At 39.2% G+C, this 21,446-nt stretch overlaps 1 protein-coding gene across 2 annotated transcripts in view; it reads right to left on the bottom strand.

Moving 5' to 3' along the window:
- LOC126108733 (uncharacterized) overlaps positions 1-21,446 on the bottom strand; it is a 131,424-nt gene that overhangs the window by 62,560 nt on the left and 47,418 nt on the right. For both annotated transcript variants that reach the window (XM_049914071.1, XM_049914069.1), the window contains exons 4-5: positions 16,127-16,216; positions 15,054-15,146 (exon numbers count right to left, since the gene is read on the bottom strand). In XM_049914071.1, coding sequence (XP_049770028.1) covers positions 15,054-15,146; positions 16,127-16,216 — 183 coding nt within the window. The remainder of the gene's footprint in view (positions 1-15,053; positions 15,147-16,126; positions 16,217-21,446) is intronic.

Here is a 21,446-nt window from a genome sequence, read left to right as displayed (position 1 = left end):
ACACAACTGGAACAGGTGTTGGCATGGATTTTGATCTGATAAAGCCTGGATTGCTTGTCACTGCAGAAATTTTATATGAGAAAGGTATAAAACAATTTTAATGGCATCTCTGAAAACGAAGTTAAGGTAATGTTTCAGAAATCCATTTCAAAAGACTAGAATTTATTCAAGCAACACAAAAGTGATAACACTTCTTTTGTTAGACCTGAATAAATGTTAACGCTAATAAAGTAACCAATAACTATTCAAAAGAGCAATAGATGGCATGGCATTTTGTCTTTAGAATTGGGACCTATGACAGTATTCTAAGATAAATACATATTTAAATTGTACAATTTATGTATACCTTCAGTTTAGTAGAGCACCAAAAATTGCATTAAGAATTATGCAATTTGCATGAGTCCTGTATGGAATCAAGGGTGTCCCAAGTGGGACCAGTTTTTAATATTTATCTTCACGATTTCAAGGTTTAGGTACAATTGTTGCATGCCTTAAGTATTTCATTCTTAATATAACTGTATTTTAAAGGAAGGTTCATCCCATGTAGGCTTTCACGGCCGGCGTCTTCATCAGTAAACACTTCCGGGCTAAGTTGCCGTGGTCGATCTGTAGAATTACTTCTCCCTGATGTTTCGTTCTCAACTATGGAGAACATCTTCCAAGGTGAGTCAACAACTGGCTGCTAGGAGCTGGGGCCGCCGCTTATATGGAGATCGTAGAGGGCGCCACCGCACGTCACGTGGTGTCGATGTGTAGCTATCTCTGGCTATCGTCTGTTCTCTCGATTGCAGGCAATCGATTGTCACGTGGTTGATGCAACGTCGACCCCCATATCTTGTCCAATTTTAATCCTTCTTCTTTACGATTAAAATTGTATTGATGTTTGTGGATTTCAATTGCTTCTCTATACATACGTGTATAATAATGTAACGTCCTCGCTAGCACGCTTGTCTCACCAAATTTTATTTCGTGATCTCCATCCTTAAAAACATGTTCTGCTACTGCCGATTTGTCGATATGTCCCAAGCGACAGTTTCTTTTGTGCTCCGTCAACCGTGTATTGATGCTTCTTTTTGTAGTTCCTATGTAAACCCTGCCACAACTACACGGAATTTTATATACTCCTGGGGTTGCTAGGGGGTGACGAGCTTCTTTTTTTTTTATCTTAGGTATTCTCTAATTTTCTTAGTAGGTCTGAAAATAGTCTAGACCTGAAACTTGGCTAGTACTTTCCCAATGCAATCCATTATGTTATGGATGAACGGAAGAAATACTTTTCCAGATGATGGTTGTTGCTGTCTCCTATTTTTAGGCATTTTTCTATTTGGGTGAAGTGCTCGGTTAATCTCGTTTTTCGTATAACCATTTTTCGCAAAAGCCATTCATAAATGATTTAGTTCTTCTTGTAAGTAGCCTGGTTCACAAATATTATTGGCCCTATCCACTAGTGTTTTTATGACCCCCCTCTTTTGCCTAGGGTGGTGGTTTGAGTTCTTATGGAGGTAGCGATCAGTATGTGTACCTTTCCTGTAGACCTTATGGCCTAAGGTCCCATCCGCCTGTTTGATAACTGATACATCCAAAAAGTTAAGTTGTCCATTCTTCTCTTTCTCCATAGTAAATTTGATCTTTGGGTTGATGCTATTTAAGTGTACCAGGAAATCATTCAAGTCTTCTTCCTCATGATTCCATATTACAAAGGTATCATCCACATACCGATACCACTTCGAGGCTTTTTTTGGCCGACTGCAGTGCTTGATGTTCAAAATATTCCATGAATAAATTCGCAATTGCGGGGCTTAGGGGGCTTCCCATGGCTACCCCATCAATCTGTTCATAAAATTCACCACTGTACTGAAAATAGGTCGAGGATAGACAGTGTTGAAACTAGGCCACTATGTCAGTAGGGAACATATCGGCTATATGAGAGAGAGCTTCATCAACTGGAACCATAGTGAACAAAGACACTATATCAAAACTGACAAGGATGTCATTAGGACCGACAGTAATTTGCCTCAATTTCTCAATGAAGTGTAGAGTGTTTTTAATATGACTCTCAGTTTTGCCTATGTAAGGTTGTAACAAAGAGGCAAGGTGTCTGACTAGTTCTTGGGTAGGAGCTCCAATTGCGCTGACTATTGGTCTCAAAGGAACATCAGGCTTATGTATCTTTGGTAATCCATATAATCTCGGAGGATAAGCCTCCGTTTTACAAAGGTACTTTTTAACTTCTGTAGGAATGGAAGACTGCTTTATCAGACGATGGTGGCATTCAGCACATTCGTTGTGGCATCCTTTTCCAACTTCTTGTATGAGCTGGGTTCCAGGAGATCATTGATCTTCTTGTGATAATCCTCAGTATTCATTAAAACAGTAACATTTCCCTTGTCAGCGGCAACTATAATAACATTCTTGTCCGCATTGATCTCCCACAATGCCTTCCTTTCCACTTGAGACAGATTGCTGCTGGGTGGCTTAGCTTTACGTAATATCCTGGAGGTTTCCATCCTAATTTCATCAGCAGAATATGATGGTAACTGACGAATTCCTGCCTCTATATTAGCAATAATGTCCTCCATAGGAACCTTGGATGGAGTGATTGCAAAATTCCCTCCTTTAGACAGAACAGAAAGTTCTTTCTTAGACAATTCTTTTTCCGATAAATTAATAACCGTTTGTGAATTGTTTGGAATCAGTGTTTCCTGTCGACCCTCTTGTAGATGATCAAACTTCTCCTTCTGCCTACTGCAAGACACTTCTGCACTAATTTCGATAGATCTAAATGTTAAACTGTCCACTTTGTTCCAATGACAAAACTGCATAGTTTTGCTAATAAGTAAATGAAGATTTAGCAGTTGACCATCACATACCGCCAGTCCTCGTCATGTCTGATATATCCGCTCACGTAGTAATGCCAGTTCCATACGAGAATAAATATGGTTAGCTTGTGCCAAATGAAACATTCTTCTCACTTTTAAAAACTTGGGAACTATACCGATATCACGGCAGCGTAGCAGAAAAGTGAGTGAGCAAAGTTGTTGACCTTTCTTCTAGCGAAGGTTCTCCAGTCGTTCGTACCCTAGTTGACATTTCCTCCCCGTAGAGGTGTCGAATCATCCCATGTAGGCTTTCACGGCTGGCATCTTCATCAGTAAACACTTCCGGGCTAAGTTGCCATGGTCGATCTGTAGAACTACTTCTCCCTGACATTTCGTTCTCAACTACGGAGAACATCTTCCAAGGTGAGTCGACGACTGGCTGCTAGGAGCTGGGGCCGCCGCTTATATGGAGATCATAGAGGGCGCCACCGCACGTCACGTGGCGTCGATGTGCAGCTATCTCTGGCTATCGTCTGTTCTCTCGATTGCAGGCAACCGATTGCCACGTGATTGATGCAACGTCGACCACCATATCTTGTCCAATTTTAATCCATCTTCTTTATGATTAAAATTGTATTGATGTTTGTGGATTTCAATTGCCTCTCTATACATATGTGTGTAATAATGTGACGTCCTTGCTAGCACGCTTGTCTCACCAAATTTCTTTGTAAAATGGAGGCTTATCCTCCGAGATTATATGGATTACCAAAGATACATAAGCCTGACGTTCCTTTGAGACAAATAGTCAGCGCAATTGGAGCTCCTACCCAAGAACTAGCCAGACACCTTGCCTCTTTGTTACAACCTTTCATAGGCAAAACTGAGAGTCATATTAAAAACTCTCTACACTTCATTGAGAAATTGAGGGAAATTACTGTCGGTCCTAATGACATCTTTGTTAGTTTTGATATAGTGTCTTTGTTCACTATGGTTCCAGTTGATGAAGCTCTCTCTCATATAGCCGATATGTTCCCTACTGACATAGTGGCCTTGTTCCAACACTGTCTATCCTCGACCTATTTTCAGTACAATGGTGAATTTTATGAACAGATTGATGGGGTAGCCATGGGAAGCCCCCTAAGCCCCGCAACTGTGAATTTATTCATGGAATATTTTGAACATCAAGCACCGCAGTTGGCCAAACAAAGCCCCTCGAAGTGGTATTGGTATGTGGATGATACCTTTGTGATATGGAATCATGAGGAAGAAGACTTGAATGATTTCTGGTACACTTAAATAGCATCAACCCAAAGATCAAATTTACTATGGAGAAAGAGAAGAAAGGACAACTTAACTTTTTGGATGTATCAGTTATCAAACGGGCGGATGGGACCTTAGGCCATAAGGTCTACAGGAAAGGTACACATATTGATCGCTACCTCCATAAGAACTCAAACCACCACCCTAGCCAAAAGACGAGGGTCATAAAAACACTAGTGGATAGGGCCAATAATATTTGTGAACCAGGCTACTTACAAGAAGAACTAAATCATTTACGAATGGCTTTGGCGAAAAATGGTTATATGACAAACAAGATTAAGTGAGCACTTCACCCAAATAGAAAAATGCCTAAAAATAGGAGACAGCAACAACCATCAGCTGGAAAAGTATTTCTTCCATTCATTCATAACATCACAGATCGCATTGGGAAGTACAAGCCAAGTTTCAGGTGGAGACTATTTTCAGACCTACTAAGAAAATTAGTGAATGCCTAAGATCAACAAAAGATGCTCGTCAGCCCCTAGACACCCCAGGGGTACATAAAATTCCATGTAGTTGTGGCAGGGTTTACATAGGAACTGCAAAAAGAAGCATCAATACACTGTTGACGGAGCACAAAAGAAACTGTTGCTTGGGACATATCGACAAATCGGCAGTAGCGGAACATGTTTTTAAGGATGGAGATCACGAAATAAAATTTGGTGAGACAAGCGTGCTAGCGAGGACATCGCATTATTATACACGTATGTATAGAGAGGCAATTGAAATCCACAAACATCATCAATACAATTTTAATCGTAAAGAAGAAGGATTAAAATTGGACAAGATATGGTGGTCGACCTTACATCAATCACATGGCAATCTATTGCCTGCAATCAAGAGAACAGACAATAGTAAGAGATAGCTACACATCGACGCCACATGACTGGTGGCGCCCTCTACAATCTCCATACAAGCGGCGGCCCCAGCTCCTAGCAGCCAGTCGTTGACTCACCTCGGAAGATGTTCTCCGTAGTTAAGAACGAAACATCAGGGAGAAGAAGTTATACAGATCGACCACGGCAACTTAGCCCAGAAGTGTTTACTGATGTTTAAAGAAAGCTTGTTATTCAAATAATTTCTGGAATCTGTATATTCTTGTGTGGTGTTAGGTAGGTACTTTTCATGTCCTGTGTGGAACATTTAATTTTCTGGTTTAATCATAGTTTTTAAGAATTATTTCATAAGTTACCTTTAATTCCACACAACCAATTATCTGAATGCATTGTCAATTATTTAGGAAAGGAACTGTTACTATAACAAGTAATGAACCATATTTTTCAATAGCCTGGTTGCCCAATATGAAACTTTCAATTGCTCTTTACTCAGTCGAATTTTACTTTTGATGCAACTGATCTTTAATGAGCAAGTCTACAATTTTATCCAGTTACAAACTCATTTTATATTTATGCACTAAAATACCAGGCCTATTGATCATGTGACAAATACAAATTACTTCAAACATTCATTGGTGAATATTGAGTGCTTCGGTCATTTCTACAATGAAGCAAACAAATTTACTAACTAATTTAGAGGTTCTGTCAATTCTTTATTGCATTTTCTTCATACAAAACTACTTTTAGAAGCTTTGCTCATTTATGGTAACCTACAAAGTATTTTACTGCATCCTCTGTGTTGCTCATTAAAATCATGTGGACAGAATAGAAAGGAAACATTTCATCATCTCAGAACAACCCTTTATGTTGTGCAACTGTCAAAATACATAACTGACCTACACACTGCTCATATTTTCTAAGAATCCATTAACCTCTCAATGAATAACTTGGGAATCAAAATTATTTCGAGGAAATACTAAATGCTTTGTAAACTTGACAACTAAAGACAATGATCATCAAACACTTAGCACAGATGCACCGAGTTAAATTTATTGGGAAAGATTTGTACAATATCTGTGTTCACTTTACCTATATCCAGACATTGGGCTTAACAGACCAAGTATTATTTTGAACGTTATACATAGTTGTTACACAGAGATGAGAGGAAACACAGTTTACTAGTGAAAAGAAAAAAGGTTATGTAGATGTATCTATTTGCAGCAAGCATGCAGCTGGTGTATAAGTTCATGGCATTTTTCCAGTTTTTTAATACACACCTCATATACCCATAACAAAGACTTTATTCATCAACGATACATTCTCCTTCACTATATACAGCAGTCTTTTTGATTCTGTGACTGTAGAAGTCACATCGTTTTGAGGTGAAAAACTCGTCAAGCCATTTTCAGAGTGCATTTTCATCTGGAAAGGAAGTCCCTTGAAGGTTATTTGGTACTTAGCGAAATGGCGAAAATTTGTGGGTGCATGATCAGATGATTAAGGTAGGTGTGGGTTTACTTCAAAATCAAAGTCCTGTGTATCATTTTTTTGTCAGGCTAGCAGAATGTGAGTGGGATTATTGTGAAGTAGCATCACTTCAGACAATCTTCTTGGTCATTGTTTTTGGACTGTGCCTGCAAGATATCTCAGTTGTTGACAGTAAATGTCAGCAATAGCGAGTGGTTACACGCCAGCAAAGCAGTTCATAGTACGCCACACCATCACTATTCCACCAGATGTATAACATTATCTTTTGTGGATACCTCTCGTTACAGTTTGTTTGGGCTCAACTAGTCCTTTCTTTTCCTTATTTCAGATTAAAGACACAATTTCTTGTCACCATAATGACACAGGACAGGAATGTTTGGTGCTGTTCATAAGCCAATTGATTACAAGCAATTGGGGATGTGCATATGGCCACTGACTGATTTTTGTGATTTTGGATTAGAGCATGTGGTACCCATGTGGTGGAATGATCACAGTTCATCACACTTGCCAGTTCTTGAGTACACTGACATGAATCACTGTAGATTAATACGTTTAGGTGATTATCATCAAATCCCAAACATCTTCCTGAATATGGAGGGTCACTACTGTCAAAACAACTCTCCTTAAAATGACAAAATCATTTTCTTGCTGAGCTCTGTCCAATGGCATTATGTACATCTATGGCACAGGTCTTTCTCACTGCCTCCACTACTGTTACCCCTCTATAGAATGCAAACAGAGTAATACGTCAGCAATGCTACAATTTCCCTACTCAGCACTCCACATTCTACTGACCACAGTTCTACTTACTATCTCCAATCGATGAAACAACAACATGTATACTCAAATAGTAACAGTGAACTGCAAATACAAAATGACAACTGATACATAAACTCACAGCAACTGGAATACCAACATACGAAACAAAAGTGTTACAAACTTATGCACCAAACTAGTATTTAGAAAAAAACTGGAAAATTTTGGGACATGAAAACAATAATTTCTCAAGAGTGGCTGAAATTACTGGGGAGAAAAGTGACCATAGAAATTAGATCCATTAGACTCGGTCAGGTAGTGAATACTCGACCAGCAGACATCAGTTTAATAAGGTGAACTGTTAAATCAATCACAAGAATCATCTGGTGACAGAAGCAGGAACTCTTCTTGTTATGATTGTAACCACCTAATTACTAAAATGTTGTACTGACTTTACAGCAAGAGTTAAAATATGCAGTAGAAACACTTATAACAAAAGTGGAGGAAAACTTACTGACAAATTACGACCTTGATCTCCCCTTTACTAGGGAAACTATAATGTTATGGTGTTAAAAGAATTACACTTACAAGAACTGAATCATAGCTTAACAACCAAAAACTGGGTCATAGTAACAAATGATACCTTCGGAGGAAAACTGAACTCAGAATGGGGGAACATTACCTCTGATTTTCCATAGGGTTCAGCATTTGACTCGTCTTAACTCACATAAATGGCATGCTAAAGCCATTGGAGGACCCTTCAAAAACTGCAATGTTTGCTGATGACACAAATATGCAGTTACCTGAGAGAAACAGATTCATGCCAAAAACTGCCAGGAGAATAATGGCCCTGATCACAATTAATTTACAGGCAACAAAAGAAAAATTCAGCCTTCATACTTACAAAAAACACACCATGCAGTTCCTAACAAATCCAAATGACTCACGGATACGAGGAGGATATATCACTGACAGATATTGGATGAGGAGCCACGCATGTGGACGGATGACAGATTAAAGAGATTCCAGCATGAGAATGAGTTAACAGAAAGCTCATATCTCTCCACCTTGCAATTATAAATGCTCCTCTAGTGTGTCAACCTGCCAAAATGCTCCCTAGCATACCTTGTACAGTTTCACTTAGTACTATCCTATAGTATAATCTTATAGTGCATGGCAGCAAAGATCAAATAAGTGTTTATCTTATAGAAGCATGCAGTAGAAATGTGATGTCATGTTGACAACTGAACATTGCATGAACCTCTTTGAAGACCCAGGGAATCTTGCAAATACACGCCATTATGTAGCTCCCATTGGTGTTATTGTTAAATAACAATATAAATATTTTATTTATTCGAGGAGGGCTGCCCCACAAGATAATTCCAAAAACAAATGAAAAATCCAAAAGGAAGCGTCATTATTGTCTTTAGGTGAGTGACAGAGAGTGGATCAACTTTATAAGTTGTTGACTGCATTCCAATTTGAAATCCAAGCAGACACCAAGGACTTGTATGCAACACATTTCATTTAGTGTATGACCAATAATATCTATTACTTACAGAGGCAGACCATTTTTCATTGCCTGAATTAATATACAATGAATCCTTGTGGGATTAAGACAAATTGGTACCTGTAAACCAGTGGTATGCATGATCAGCTATCATCTAATCTGTATCTTTTTAGGTTGAGGACAGGCATTTGATTCATATGCCTATATTATCAACAAAAAGTATAGTATGTAAAGAACTTTACAGGAAATTATTAAGATTTCTGAAATATCCCAGTGACAAATTATGTTAACAGCCACTATAGAAAGAACACTATTGGAGAAGAAGTCAAAGAGGACAACTATAATGGCAGTAAATGAGTCTACCTGGTGCCTAGCAGAGAACCATTAGGATGAAAGAGAACCAAGAAATTTAGTCAGTATGCCAGGAGGTGATCAACCAATGACAAACCTGTTTGATATAAACAAACCACAACAGATCTACAGTATGGAACTATGAAAGCAGATAGATTTAAGGTACAGACAAATGTTCATTTTGCCAGCTTTTAACACTTAGGCGCCGACGCCCATAAAAATACGGGCATGCACGGCCTGCCCGAAAGTTCAGCACCCATAATTTTACGGGTGCATGTTCTCGTTCTTCCCCTTCCTTCCTTTGTGTGTTCTTACGACACCCACTTGTCTGGGAGGCACTGCATGGACTGTGGTTTGAGTATTGGTCACTAAATGGTGTGGGCATGCTGTGAAAGGGTGTGCTTCCCTTTTTATTTGTCAGGTTTTGTGAGCGGCAATTTTTTCCCGTGCAGTCTCAGTAGTGTCAACATGACCACACAAAGAGCAAAATTGCATCCTAAAATAGTTACAGGAGGTTACTGTAGATAAGACATACTGTATCCATCATAATTACAATTTTTGTGTAAAATAAAAAAAAATTTCCTTCTAGAAAATAGAGTTAATATACCTTTGACCAATTCTTCCTTTTTTCAAAAACAATGTTATAACAATAACGCTTGTCAAAATAATTCAAGAGAAAGGTATTTATTATATATGGTTTTAAACAAGAAAGTCTAGGTTTTTCAATAAGAATAGTGTTATTGCTATAACTGAAACCTTTCATGATTTGTAGTAGTTTAAAATACATTAAAATCAACCCGTCTTTACGGTAGACACCCGCGCGCAATGGCTCAGGACCCAAAGTGTTAACTACTATTCTCAAAACAAGTACTAATGATAGCAAGGGTCACATGCTGTGCAGTAGGGAACTGGAAGTTTGTTGGTGATGATAATGATTTTTTATTCAACTTTGTAATTCAATAAAGGAACAGTTTGGTCAGATACACAGTGAACTGAATCTGAAGAGTAGGGAATTATGTAACAAATTAAAGGAAGTCAGAAAACACGTAAACAGACTGAAAATAGAAGGGATGGAAAATGATCAGAAATATAATTTTTTAACTGGATGGAGTACCACTCCTTTGGAATCTGCATGAAAGAGCACTTCTTAATTGTGAGCTATTAGGAGGATCAAGGGGCTGCGACTCTGAGCTTGACATTTGCTTGACCTCACACTACAGTATCTTTTTTTATTGGTGGGAGTTTGTGGAAGGTACCATCTGTTCAAAAAATTCCGGAATGTTCATAATTTTCTGTCAATGGTGTGTCAGAGAGAAAAGTGGTTGGCACCACTGCACATACCTCTGTTCAATGTGTATTGTCAGAAACTCCATTGTCATATGTCTGTTAGTTATTGTTCAGTGCCAAATGGAGTACAACAGGGAGTCACGCATTTTGCGAGTTTTGAGATGGTAGAGTTAGAGGAGCAATGAGGTGGACTTAAATTTTGCACAAAATTCAAGGAAACCTTTACAGAGACACACCAAATGATGCAGAAACCCTATGGTGGGGAATGCTTAAGCTGCACTTGGTGCTGAAAATGGCTGGACAGGTGTAAAGATGACCCTCATTCAGGACTGCTTCTACATCTACTGATGATGATTATGTCAGAAATGTCAAAGAAACTGTGCATGCCAATTGAAGACTGAGTGTCTGAGAGGTTGCAGAAGAATGTAACATTTCAGTTGGAACATGTCATGAAATTCTGACACAGCATCTTGGAACACATCATATTGCAGCTAAGTTCATTCCACGGCTCATGAGTCATGACCAGATGGACCTTTGACTTGCAATCTTTGAAGAGGAGGAGGAGGAGGAGATTAGTGTTTAACGTCCCGTCGACAACGAGGTCATTAGAGACGGAGCGCAAGCTCGGGTTAGGGAAGGACGGGGAAGGAAATCGGCCGTGCCCTTTCAAAGGAACCATCCTGGCATTTGCCTGAAAGGATTTAGGGAAATCACGGAAAACCTAAATCAGGATGGCCGGAGACGGGATTGAACCGTCGTCCTCCCGAATACGAGTCCAGTGTGCTAACCACTGCGCCACCCCGCTCGGTATCTTTGAAGAGCTTTTGGATTACACAAATGACAATCAGATGTTTCTTAAAGAATCATAGCTGGTGATGAGACGTGGGTCTATGGGTATGATGCTGAGGCCAAGATTCATTCTTCACAGTGGATCAGGAAAGGTTCTACAAGGCCAAAGAAAGCTCGTCAGTTCAGATCAAATGTCAAAGGCATGCTGATAGTTTTCTCCAACTTTGAAGGATTATTTCTTCATGAATTTGTGCCACAGTGACAAACTGTTAATCAACAGTACTGGCTGGACGTGTTGTGACACCTGCGAGAAAATGTGAGAGTGGCCTGAAATGCAGTGAGATAATTCACTTCTCTTGTATTACTATGTACACCAGCACATTCATTCCTGTTGGTGTATAACAATTGCACAAAAAACTGAATTACTGTGCTGCCTCATCCTCTGTACTCTCCACACCTAGCCCATGTAGACTTTTTTTTATTCCCAAAGTTGAAAACCCCATTGAAACGATGAAGATTTGTGAGGCTACAGGAGATACAATAAATCGCAGATGGTCCTTCATGCAATCCAGCGAGAAGCATACCATGACTACTTCTGGAAGTGTAAATGGTATTGGGAGTGGTGTATCAATTACAGAGGAGAGCATTTCAAAGGAGAACATGAACAGTAAGTAAAAGGTAAGCATACAAAGATTTTGTGGACAAAGTTCCAGAATTTTTTGAGCAGTCCTCGTATGTTCTTCCCTTCAAACAACTTGAGGTGAACTATGATGCTACATGGTAACAGTAGTGACTCTAGGAACTCCTGACATTCTTGAAAATGCATGGGTCAAGGATATCATCTTGATGATTAAGTTTGTTAAAAATATTGATATTTGTGGTCAGTAAATGGAGAATTTTATCCTGAACATAGTTGTGGAAAGTACCTTAATGTAGTATGCTTGTAAGTGATATACAACTGGAAAATCATATGGTTCTTCTGTAAATAAAAGCTTTGCAGGCATGCATAGGAGCAAAAATCTACCCCAAGTCTGTATACTCATTTAAGACACAGTTCTAGCCTTGTGAAATTTTATGATTTTAAACATCCTGAGGAATTGCTTATATAAGTATAATTTCCTTTAGTAAAATACAATAACCTTAATTTGTATTGATGTGTTGTACTCATTATTAAACATTTTAGAATTATTTCATAAAATTAAATTTGATTCTAACACTGTAAATTCTACCCTGGCTAAGGATGGAGGTTCTTTGATTTACACATTGCATTCCATAAACGGAAATGTGGTTGGATGTATAATAAGCCAGGCTGCAAATTTAAAGGGGAAACTGCCATAGCAATTTAATTCTGTGAAATATACTGGCAACCAGCAATTATGACTAGTGTTAATCTACTCACAATGCTCATTATGGGAACTGCTAATAGATTATTTTGTATGTTCATATGTATCTATATGTACATTAACTACTGTGAAAAATACCACTGTTGCTCCAGCAACATTACTCGACTACTTATTTTACCTAGTGTCTGCATCTACAACAATATTTCGCAATCCACTTTATGGCATGTGGCGGAGAATACCTCGTACCACTAGTATTCATTTTCTTTCTCATTCCATTCACAAACAGAATGAGGGAAAAATGACTATCTATGTGCCTCCATATGAGCCCTGGACTCATATTGTATCTTAGTGATCCTTATGAGGAATGTATGTTGGCAGCAAGAGAACTTTTGACAGTCAGCTTCAGATGCCACTTATCTAAATTTTCTCAATAGTGTTCCTTGAAAGGAACATTGCCTTTTCTCCAGGGATTCCCATTTGAGTTCCTGAAGCATACCCATGACACTTGTAGGTTTGAACAAAACACAAGTAATGATTCTAGCAGCCTGCCTCAGAATTGCTCCTCCAACAAAGGATTAATACAACTTTAAACAGAAATTATATCAGGTGTTTGCTTATAGCCTAAGTTGAAACCCATTCAATATAAACATTAAAGTTAAGTGGGACTTGCATCCATGAATCAAAATATTCTGATAAGCTCAAGAGTGGCTAATAATGTAGTACTGAACTTTGGTTTTAGATACATGATATCTGCTAGAAACTAAATTTTTCTGTTCATCCACTCTACAACCAATCAAAATAGCAAAACCACAACCTAACACTCTACACATATAACATGAAAGGACCTGCCTCACTGAATAAAAGAATGAAATCTACACCTTTGCTTAACTACATGTTCATTCATTATGAAACCATCCAGATGCATCTACAGAACATTGTCTCCTCTCTTATGTCACCCCTAGCTCACTATTTCTTTCCTATATCACTCCACTATGTTACACTTCACTCTGAAATTAGTTGTGTTCTACTGGAAGTGGCTGAAGGTCTTAACTCTCCCATTTATCTGAATATGCAACACCTGATACTCAATGTGTTGTCCAATTAGTCACTGCAAAGTCTTTCCATTGTTGTTCTCCAATGCATTCATAATCCATTCACTGAATTCTTTACCAGAAATAGTTGCTTCCAACTCAAATTTCTCACATCCACTTTCCCTTACAGTACTCGACAGTTCCAAAGGATGACTTTCCCCATTGCACTAAACACATTTGGGAATAAAATTCTCTACATGAGAAAAATCAAACAGCAGTCTAGCACTTTAAACCTACCATGCAACTAGTGGCACAGATTTGGACAACCATAACCAGCATTTCCAATCAAAAAAAAATTGCGAGACTATGTCTTACATTTCTTAAACCATGCCATTATGAACTGACCTCCACATTCAATCTTTCACACAATGCCACATCAGTCCATAATCACATTTAGCTGCTGGAATGTTATTGAACAACATGGGCTTTCCGTTAGTAGCACATATGTACCGGCCTGCAAGATCACCTAAACTTCAGTGAAATGTGAACAACTGAGAATTACTGTTCAACGGCATGCAAGTGGTAAAAATCAATAGAACTTCTTGATCGCAAAATCTAAACTCTTGACTTCATTTACTAGATGATGAGCCTATTTTACTATTCTCTTCCTCACTAATGCCACTTTCACATACAACAGCAATTACAATCTAGAAAACCATAACACACAAGGAAATAATATTTTGTCATTAATGCACATCAAAATTAAGCCTGGCAAACAAATGTCTAAAGCAGAAGGAACAAATCTGAGGTAGGAACCATTTCTGGCAGGTTTTCAGTAGAATTCCTCATTCCACAAATGATACAGAATCTTGCTGGCCATGTGCCAGTACTAAAATGGTGAGCCCTATTCTTCTGCATCATTAAGTCCCAGTATTTCACGTTAAAAATACTGAAAAATTTATAACTAATACAAGAGGTTCCACAGAATTAGCCACAATATGTATAGGTGGTGGCCAAGGTATCAGATGTGATCGAACACATACAAATTTTCTCTTTTTTTTCAAAACCCTAAAAATTTTGGTACTAACTCATGAATAGCTGTCATTCACACAAACATAAGAAAGTCCAAAATTCTTTTGAATTGTGTTACATAGAAGTTCTTGGAAAGATGAGTATTTCTCAAATGACTCACACCATTAGAATTTACACTTTGTCTAACTGTGAATCTAATGTATCCATCACACATAACAATTAAACAAGATGTTTGATGTCAACAAGGGCTACAGGGAATAGGATTATACCAGTCACCAGTCCTATTCCACTTCTGTTCACAACCCTCAGCAAATTATAGGTGATATGCAAGTCAATTGGAAGAGTACAAGAATGCTCTACAATTATGAACAGCAATAAGCTCCAGGAAAGTCACAATCTGGGCTATTTCCACTGCAATACATCCTTTACTTTACACAGTTAACAGAAGACTTTTTCCTGATCCAGCATAAGTCAGAGGTGGTAATACTTACAATGCTGTCAGTTATATCAACTTCCACATTTAGTTCAGGATCCTCCTTGATAAAATCGGTGGACCACGAGATTCCAGATCCATCTTCAACAAACTGAAAGAAGAAAACAATCTGTAAATTATAACTGCTTGCTAACTTTTGTATGTATGACAACTCTCAATATATTCTTTTTTATGTGTATATCCATCTTTACAGAGATTCATTTGGCTTGAGAAGAACCAGTGTCTGAATGCTTCCAAATTAGTTCTAATGTCACTGATTTTGCTATCCGCCATTGTGTAAGTGTTATATTGGCATACATTTACTTTCTTTTCCTGTCATATAATCCACTTTGATTTCAGTGGCACTAGGGCCTGCTCTTTTGGGTGGTCATACTCCCAAATATAAAAGATGCAAATAATCTGCCACCTATAAACCCATAAAAAAGAGGTCAATTAAATTGATATGGCATTCCATACATTATCACCAACATTTACCAAATTTAATGATATTTACACAGCTTTCTCCTCTGTCACCATCTATTTTCAGTGCCTGCTCTTTAGGAAACAATGCAAATTTATGTAGTGTACTGGAGAAAAATCATAAGGAATTACATACAGCCAATGCAGGATTTGAGTGATGATGGAAATACTTCAGTGAATAGTGATTGGGAGGTCTAAACTATACATCCACCACATATCTTACTTCCAGGTCTTCTGTTACAGCACCATGATACAGAGGCAGAAAACTAGATTAACAATTACTTCTAAAAGGAAGTCTTCACTGCTATATTGGTACCAAATATGTATTTAAAGACATTAATTACATACGAACATAATACAACATTGATGCGAGGGTAATAGCTAGCAAAAATATGCTTGTATCAAGTGCTGTTAAAATGCTATTGGTAATAACCAACATGTAACACACCTAACTTGAGCCAATTGAAATACTACAAAAATTCTTGAAAATAGCTGGTACCATAGGTTACAACTGCTCACATTCCCTGATAATTTAACTTGAATGCCCCATATTCATGTCATAGCATTTTTACTACACTTCATAGACAATACAGTGTCTCCATGAAAACTTACATTAAGCTCAGAGCAATCCATATGTTCCAATTCTGAATCTTGCTTTACCCCAACACTAGGCTCCTCATTCTTTAATGGATCTCCAGGAAACTGAAGAAAGGAAAACAAAGGTGATGCATTCAAGGCTTTCATGCCCTTCCCTTACATGGCCCTTTCTTAGAGAGAGGTAGGGGAGCATAGAGAGAGAGAGAGAGAGAGAGAGAGAGAGAGAGAGAGAGAGAGAATGCTTTCAAACAGATCTCAGGTAGAGGCTGACAAGGTCAAAACACTAATAATCATGCATATTCATCAGTTACCACCAGGCAGACAGAAAATGTGGTGCCACAATTCAAATATTTGAAATCAAAACTTTGTTTATTCTGAAAGCCAGGCACATCAGTAAGAGATTCTCAAACAAATATCAACGAAAATTATTTCTCACATGCCAAGCAACAACTAGTATACACAGTATCAATAAATATCATGAAAGTGGGTATATGTTCCACATCTCCTCATTAACCACTGCATCAACTTCAACCAAGCTAGATACACATATTACTTACCATCTAGACAAAATACTAAAAAGTACTAGCAACCTCCAATGGAGGTGGGTGTTATAATGTGGAGAGAGAGAGTGGGGGGGGGGGGGGGGGCTGGAACAGACTGTCAGAGAGAGAGGGACCTTGAAAGGATGGAGAGAGAGAGAGAGAGAGAGAGAGAGAGAGAGAGAGAGAGAGAGAGAGAGCAGCAGACAGACAGACAGGGAGAGAGCATAGCAGGCAGACACAGACGGCTGGCTGGTTGGTTGATTGGTTGTTTGGCTGGTTGAATGGACCCAACTCCTAGGTCATTAGTCCCTTTTTCCTCAAGCAGACAGGTCTAAACGAATGAAGTTAAGAGAGCACCTACCACACAAAACCCAGAGAAAGAAAACCTCAAATTCTACAAAACGTCAATTAAAGTGATTTAAGGGATAAAAAGAAGAAAAGGAGACAGAGGAAGAAAGGCAGGCAAGGTTGCCCATCAAGGGAGCAGCCACTGAACAGCCACAGTACTAAGAGCAGATGCAATGAGGAGATACACATCCCCCAGCCCCTGCCACTTACCAGAGGTACTCAACTCAGAAATTGACTAGGAAAGATTATCAACGGGGACAGGGGAAGATAAGCACAAACAGACAAAAGATGAAAAAGTCTAACAGACCATGTGAGAGAAGGGGAGAAGAACAAAAGAGTAGGTAGGGTGATGACCAGGCTGGACCACCAAGACTAGACAGCCACAGCCCATTCTGGGTGGAGGAATGAGCATATCGCCGTGAGTCAGCCACGCATGTCTGATGCAGAGCTGGCAAACTGCTGGACAATCATTGCAAGAGACCTGCATGGAGGACCTCCACAGATTCATAACCTTCTATATCAACCACAGTTTGTGTGGTAAAGTCAGAATAATCCATTCCATATTCCAAATTCCTAAAACTTCATGGTATCATACTGACTGGAGGTCTGCTTCCAGAATACCAATCTCAAGTTAGTTTGCTGGGAGCCAGCTTGCCCAGGCTATCTGCAACTTTATTGCCTGAGATCCCAATGTGACCAAGAGTCCAGACCAAGGTCACTGTGCATCCGCATTGTTCAAGGGCATACTGGGAACCCTAGATAGCAATGGCCAAGAGATGATGAGGGTAAAATTGGTTGAAGGCTTGAAAACTTCTGAAGGAATCACTGCAGATGAGAAAGGACCTACCGGTGAAGGAATAGATATGCTCAAGAGCATAAGTGATGGCTGTCAACTTCACAGTTGAAACACTACAGCCACCGGGCAAGGAACAGATTTCAGTACGTCCTGTGTGAGTATAAGCAAAGACCTTGGGACCAGCGGCTATCGAGCATCCAGTATAGACTACTTCTGATCTCCAGGATGCACAAAGGATGGAGAAAACTTTGTGGTGGCGGGCGGAGAGACTGAGCCTTTTGGACCTTGTGATAGGTCAAGACATAGTTGTGACCATGGAATGCACCTCAGAGGTGTACGTAAGTGGGCCTGGAGGTGGATTGTGATCATAATTCCTGATCCAGGCCACCACTGTGGGAAATGTATTTCCGTTTTTAGAAAGAGGAGATGGTAGTTTGGACACTTATGGGAGTTGTGAACATGGATAGCATAGATGACAAGCTGTTGTTGGCACCTGATCCACAATGGAGGTACCGTAGCCTCCATGAGTAAGCTGTTCACAGGCCTAGTTCAAAAGGCTCCTGTTGCAAGTCAAACCATGCAGTGGTGTACTGGATCCAGTATCTGCAATGCTGAGGGTGATGTGGAACAGTATGCAAGACATCCATAATCAAGACAGGAACGTATCACGGCTTTGTAAAGCTGCAGAATGGTTGTGCAATCTGCACACCTGCTGGTGTTACTCAGGCAGAGAAGAGTATTGAGGTGAAACCAGCACTTCCACTTATGCTGGCAGAGATGGGAAAACACATCAACCAGGAATCAAAGACCAGTCCTAAAAAGCGATAAGTATCCACCAAAATGAGTAGTTGGTCGTCGAAGTAAAGTTCTGGTTGTGGATTAATGGTACAGCATTGACAGAAGTGCATGATGCGAGTATTGGTGGCTCAAAACTGAAGGCCAAGAGTGTTGACCCATGACTGCACATTTTGTATGATGCCTTGCTGTCACATTCAGCAACACTCACACTAGAGAAGTAAATACTAGAGACAAAAGTCATCAGTGTACAAGAAGGGTGATACTGAGGACCCCACAGCTGCATCTAGAAAGAGAGGGACACTCAGTACAGAGCCCTGCATGATCCCATTCTCTTGTATATGAGGGGGAGGGGGGGTAGAGTGAGAAGCACCAACTCGAACCCAGAACATATGGTGCAAAAGGAAATTCTTCATAAAAATCAGGAGCATATCACAGAGACCCCACTTTTGTAAGGTAGCAAGTATGTGATGTCACCATGTTGTGTCATAAACCCTTTTCAGGTCGAAGAAGATGACTACAAGGCATTGACATCAGGCAAAAGCCATTCAGATGGCAGACTCCAGGTAAACCATATTATCAGTAGTGGAAAGGCCACAGCAAAAACCAACATGAGTTGAAGCCAGAAGACTCCGAGACTCAAGGAGACAACACAGCCACCGGCTCAGCATGCATTCAAGGAACTTAAGCCGTTGACACACAGGCCGGGCATTCCAACTTTGAGTGTGCTGAGTCCACCGTGCTGCTGAACGCTCAGAAACGATGCAACTTGTGCGTATGGTACATGCATCCCAGCGTGCTCACATGTGATGGCAGCATGCTCCAGCGGCAGTTGTTAGCTACAGTTGGCATGCATGAGCTAAATAGCATATAGACAAGTGTTCACGAAATGAAGCGTAAACTGGCTGCTTTGGCTTTACTAGCAATTATCAATGGTGAGAGGAGAGAAAAAGTAAAGGAGACAGTGGACAACAGAGTGGATTCAATGACACAATTCTGGGACAGGAGCGTTGCATATGCTCCACGATGAGCTGAGGTACGTAAACATAGCTAGTTTGTTTGCAGTTCTGTTTCAATTCCTGAATATTCTTCAAGCATTTCATATACTGTAGTTTTAGATTATGTCATCTACTTTGTCATGTTGTAGGTTTGAAGATCCAGATTCATTTAGGAATTTCACATGAACAGATTCGGAAGTTTTCATGAAACTGCTGATTATAATTGAAAATGATATCTGTAGGCAAGATATGAACATGCAGGAATCGATAAAACAAAGAGATAGGTACGTGTCTTACACACTGATTATTATAGAAGCAAGAAGTTAACATACGTAACTTTTATTTACTTCTTTTATAGACTCGCTGTTACCTTAAGATTTCTTGCCACTGGTGAAACTTTCCAGTTGCTGGCATGTGCTACCAGAATAGCACAAAATACTCTATCACAGATAATTCCAGATATCCTTCAAGCAATATTAAACAATTTGGAGGATACTTGCATAAAGGTATGTGTACGTATTAGGTATTTATTCATCCACAGATTTAGACTAACTGTATAATCTTATTATGCAGCTTTGACTAACAGCTGGAGAAGTCATGAAACAGGATATATTACAACTGGAGATCCACTATCTTACTCTAGCACCATCATGATTTAAGTGAAACAGCATTCATAACATTTAGTTTAAGCAAAAATCACTCTACAAATCTCGGTAATATGAAACCCACATTGCATTCCATGTGTAACTGATTTTGCACTCCTTGCAATAAGATGGTGAGTAGCAACACAGAATCTTTCTTTTGCACAGTGTACTACTCCGAAATATTTCCTTCATGCTAAGAATTGTAACTTTAAATGAGAGTACCTGTCATGTGAACCAAACCTTTAGTTTTGTGAGATAACGCTGCTTATAGACTATTTCAAGAAAAACATTTTGTTTCACAGAAACTGTTTCAAATACATCTCATTGTATTCAAATATGAGAGTCAATAACTGCATTTGTACAGCCATTTTAGTAAAAAAATATACATATATATATCTCTCTCGTTTCAGGTTCCAGCCTCTGCTAGTGAGTGGAAAACTATTGCTCATTCATTAAATGTGTCCTGGCAATTCCCTCATTGCAATGGTGCTATTGATGGAAAAAAGTTACCTTCAGGGCACCAAGATCTGAAGGTGCATACTTCAGAGACCGCAAAGCAAACAACAGCATTGTTCTTCTCACAATTGTTGATGCACTCTATAAATATGTATATGTAAATGTTGGTGCAAATGGGAGTGTGAATGATGGAGCAATTTTCAATAACAGTAAATTGACTGAAGCCTTGAATAATAAAAAACTGAATTTGCCAGCACCAGAGAAGATAGTGTGTTTCAGTGATGTGGAACTGCCTTACATATTTGTTGTTGATGATACATTTGCATTGAAAGAGTATATGATGAAGGGATATCCTGAAAAGAGACCTCTCAAAGGAAAAATGGTGTTCAATTACAGACTGAGCAGGGCTCGAAGAGTCGTTGAAAATGCATTTGGCATGATGTCAAATAAATTTGGGGTTCTGCTCAGTCCAATTCTACTCTCAGCAGAGAAGGTGGATATTGTTATAAGAGTTTGTTGTGTGCTGCACAGTTTCATTTTAGAACAGAAATCCAAATGCTACATTCCACCTGAAATTGGCAACAGCACATTCACATCTGTTATGGAAGGCATTCAGCAACAAAATTGACAGAATCCTACAGTAAATGCATTGAGAATGAGGGACCAATTCAGGAACAAACTTCAACACTGTAGGTTCTGTGCCATGGCAACAGGAGTGTGTTGATGCAGGAAGGTGGTAGATAAATGTTAAAGCTC

This window comes from Schistocerca cancellata, chromosome 11 (assembly GCF_023864275.1).
Source record: "Schistocerca cancellata isolate TAMUIC-IGC-003103 chromosome 11, iqSchCanc2.1, whole genome shotgun sequence".
NCBI lineage: Eukaryota > Metazoa > Arthropoda > Insecta > Orthoptera > Acrididae > Schistocerca > Schistocerca cancellata.
The sequence above is the reverse complement of the archived record's forward strand: the minus strand, read 5'-3'. Positions and strand labels throughout refer to the sequence as shown.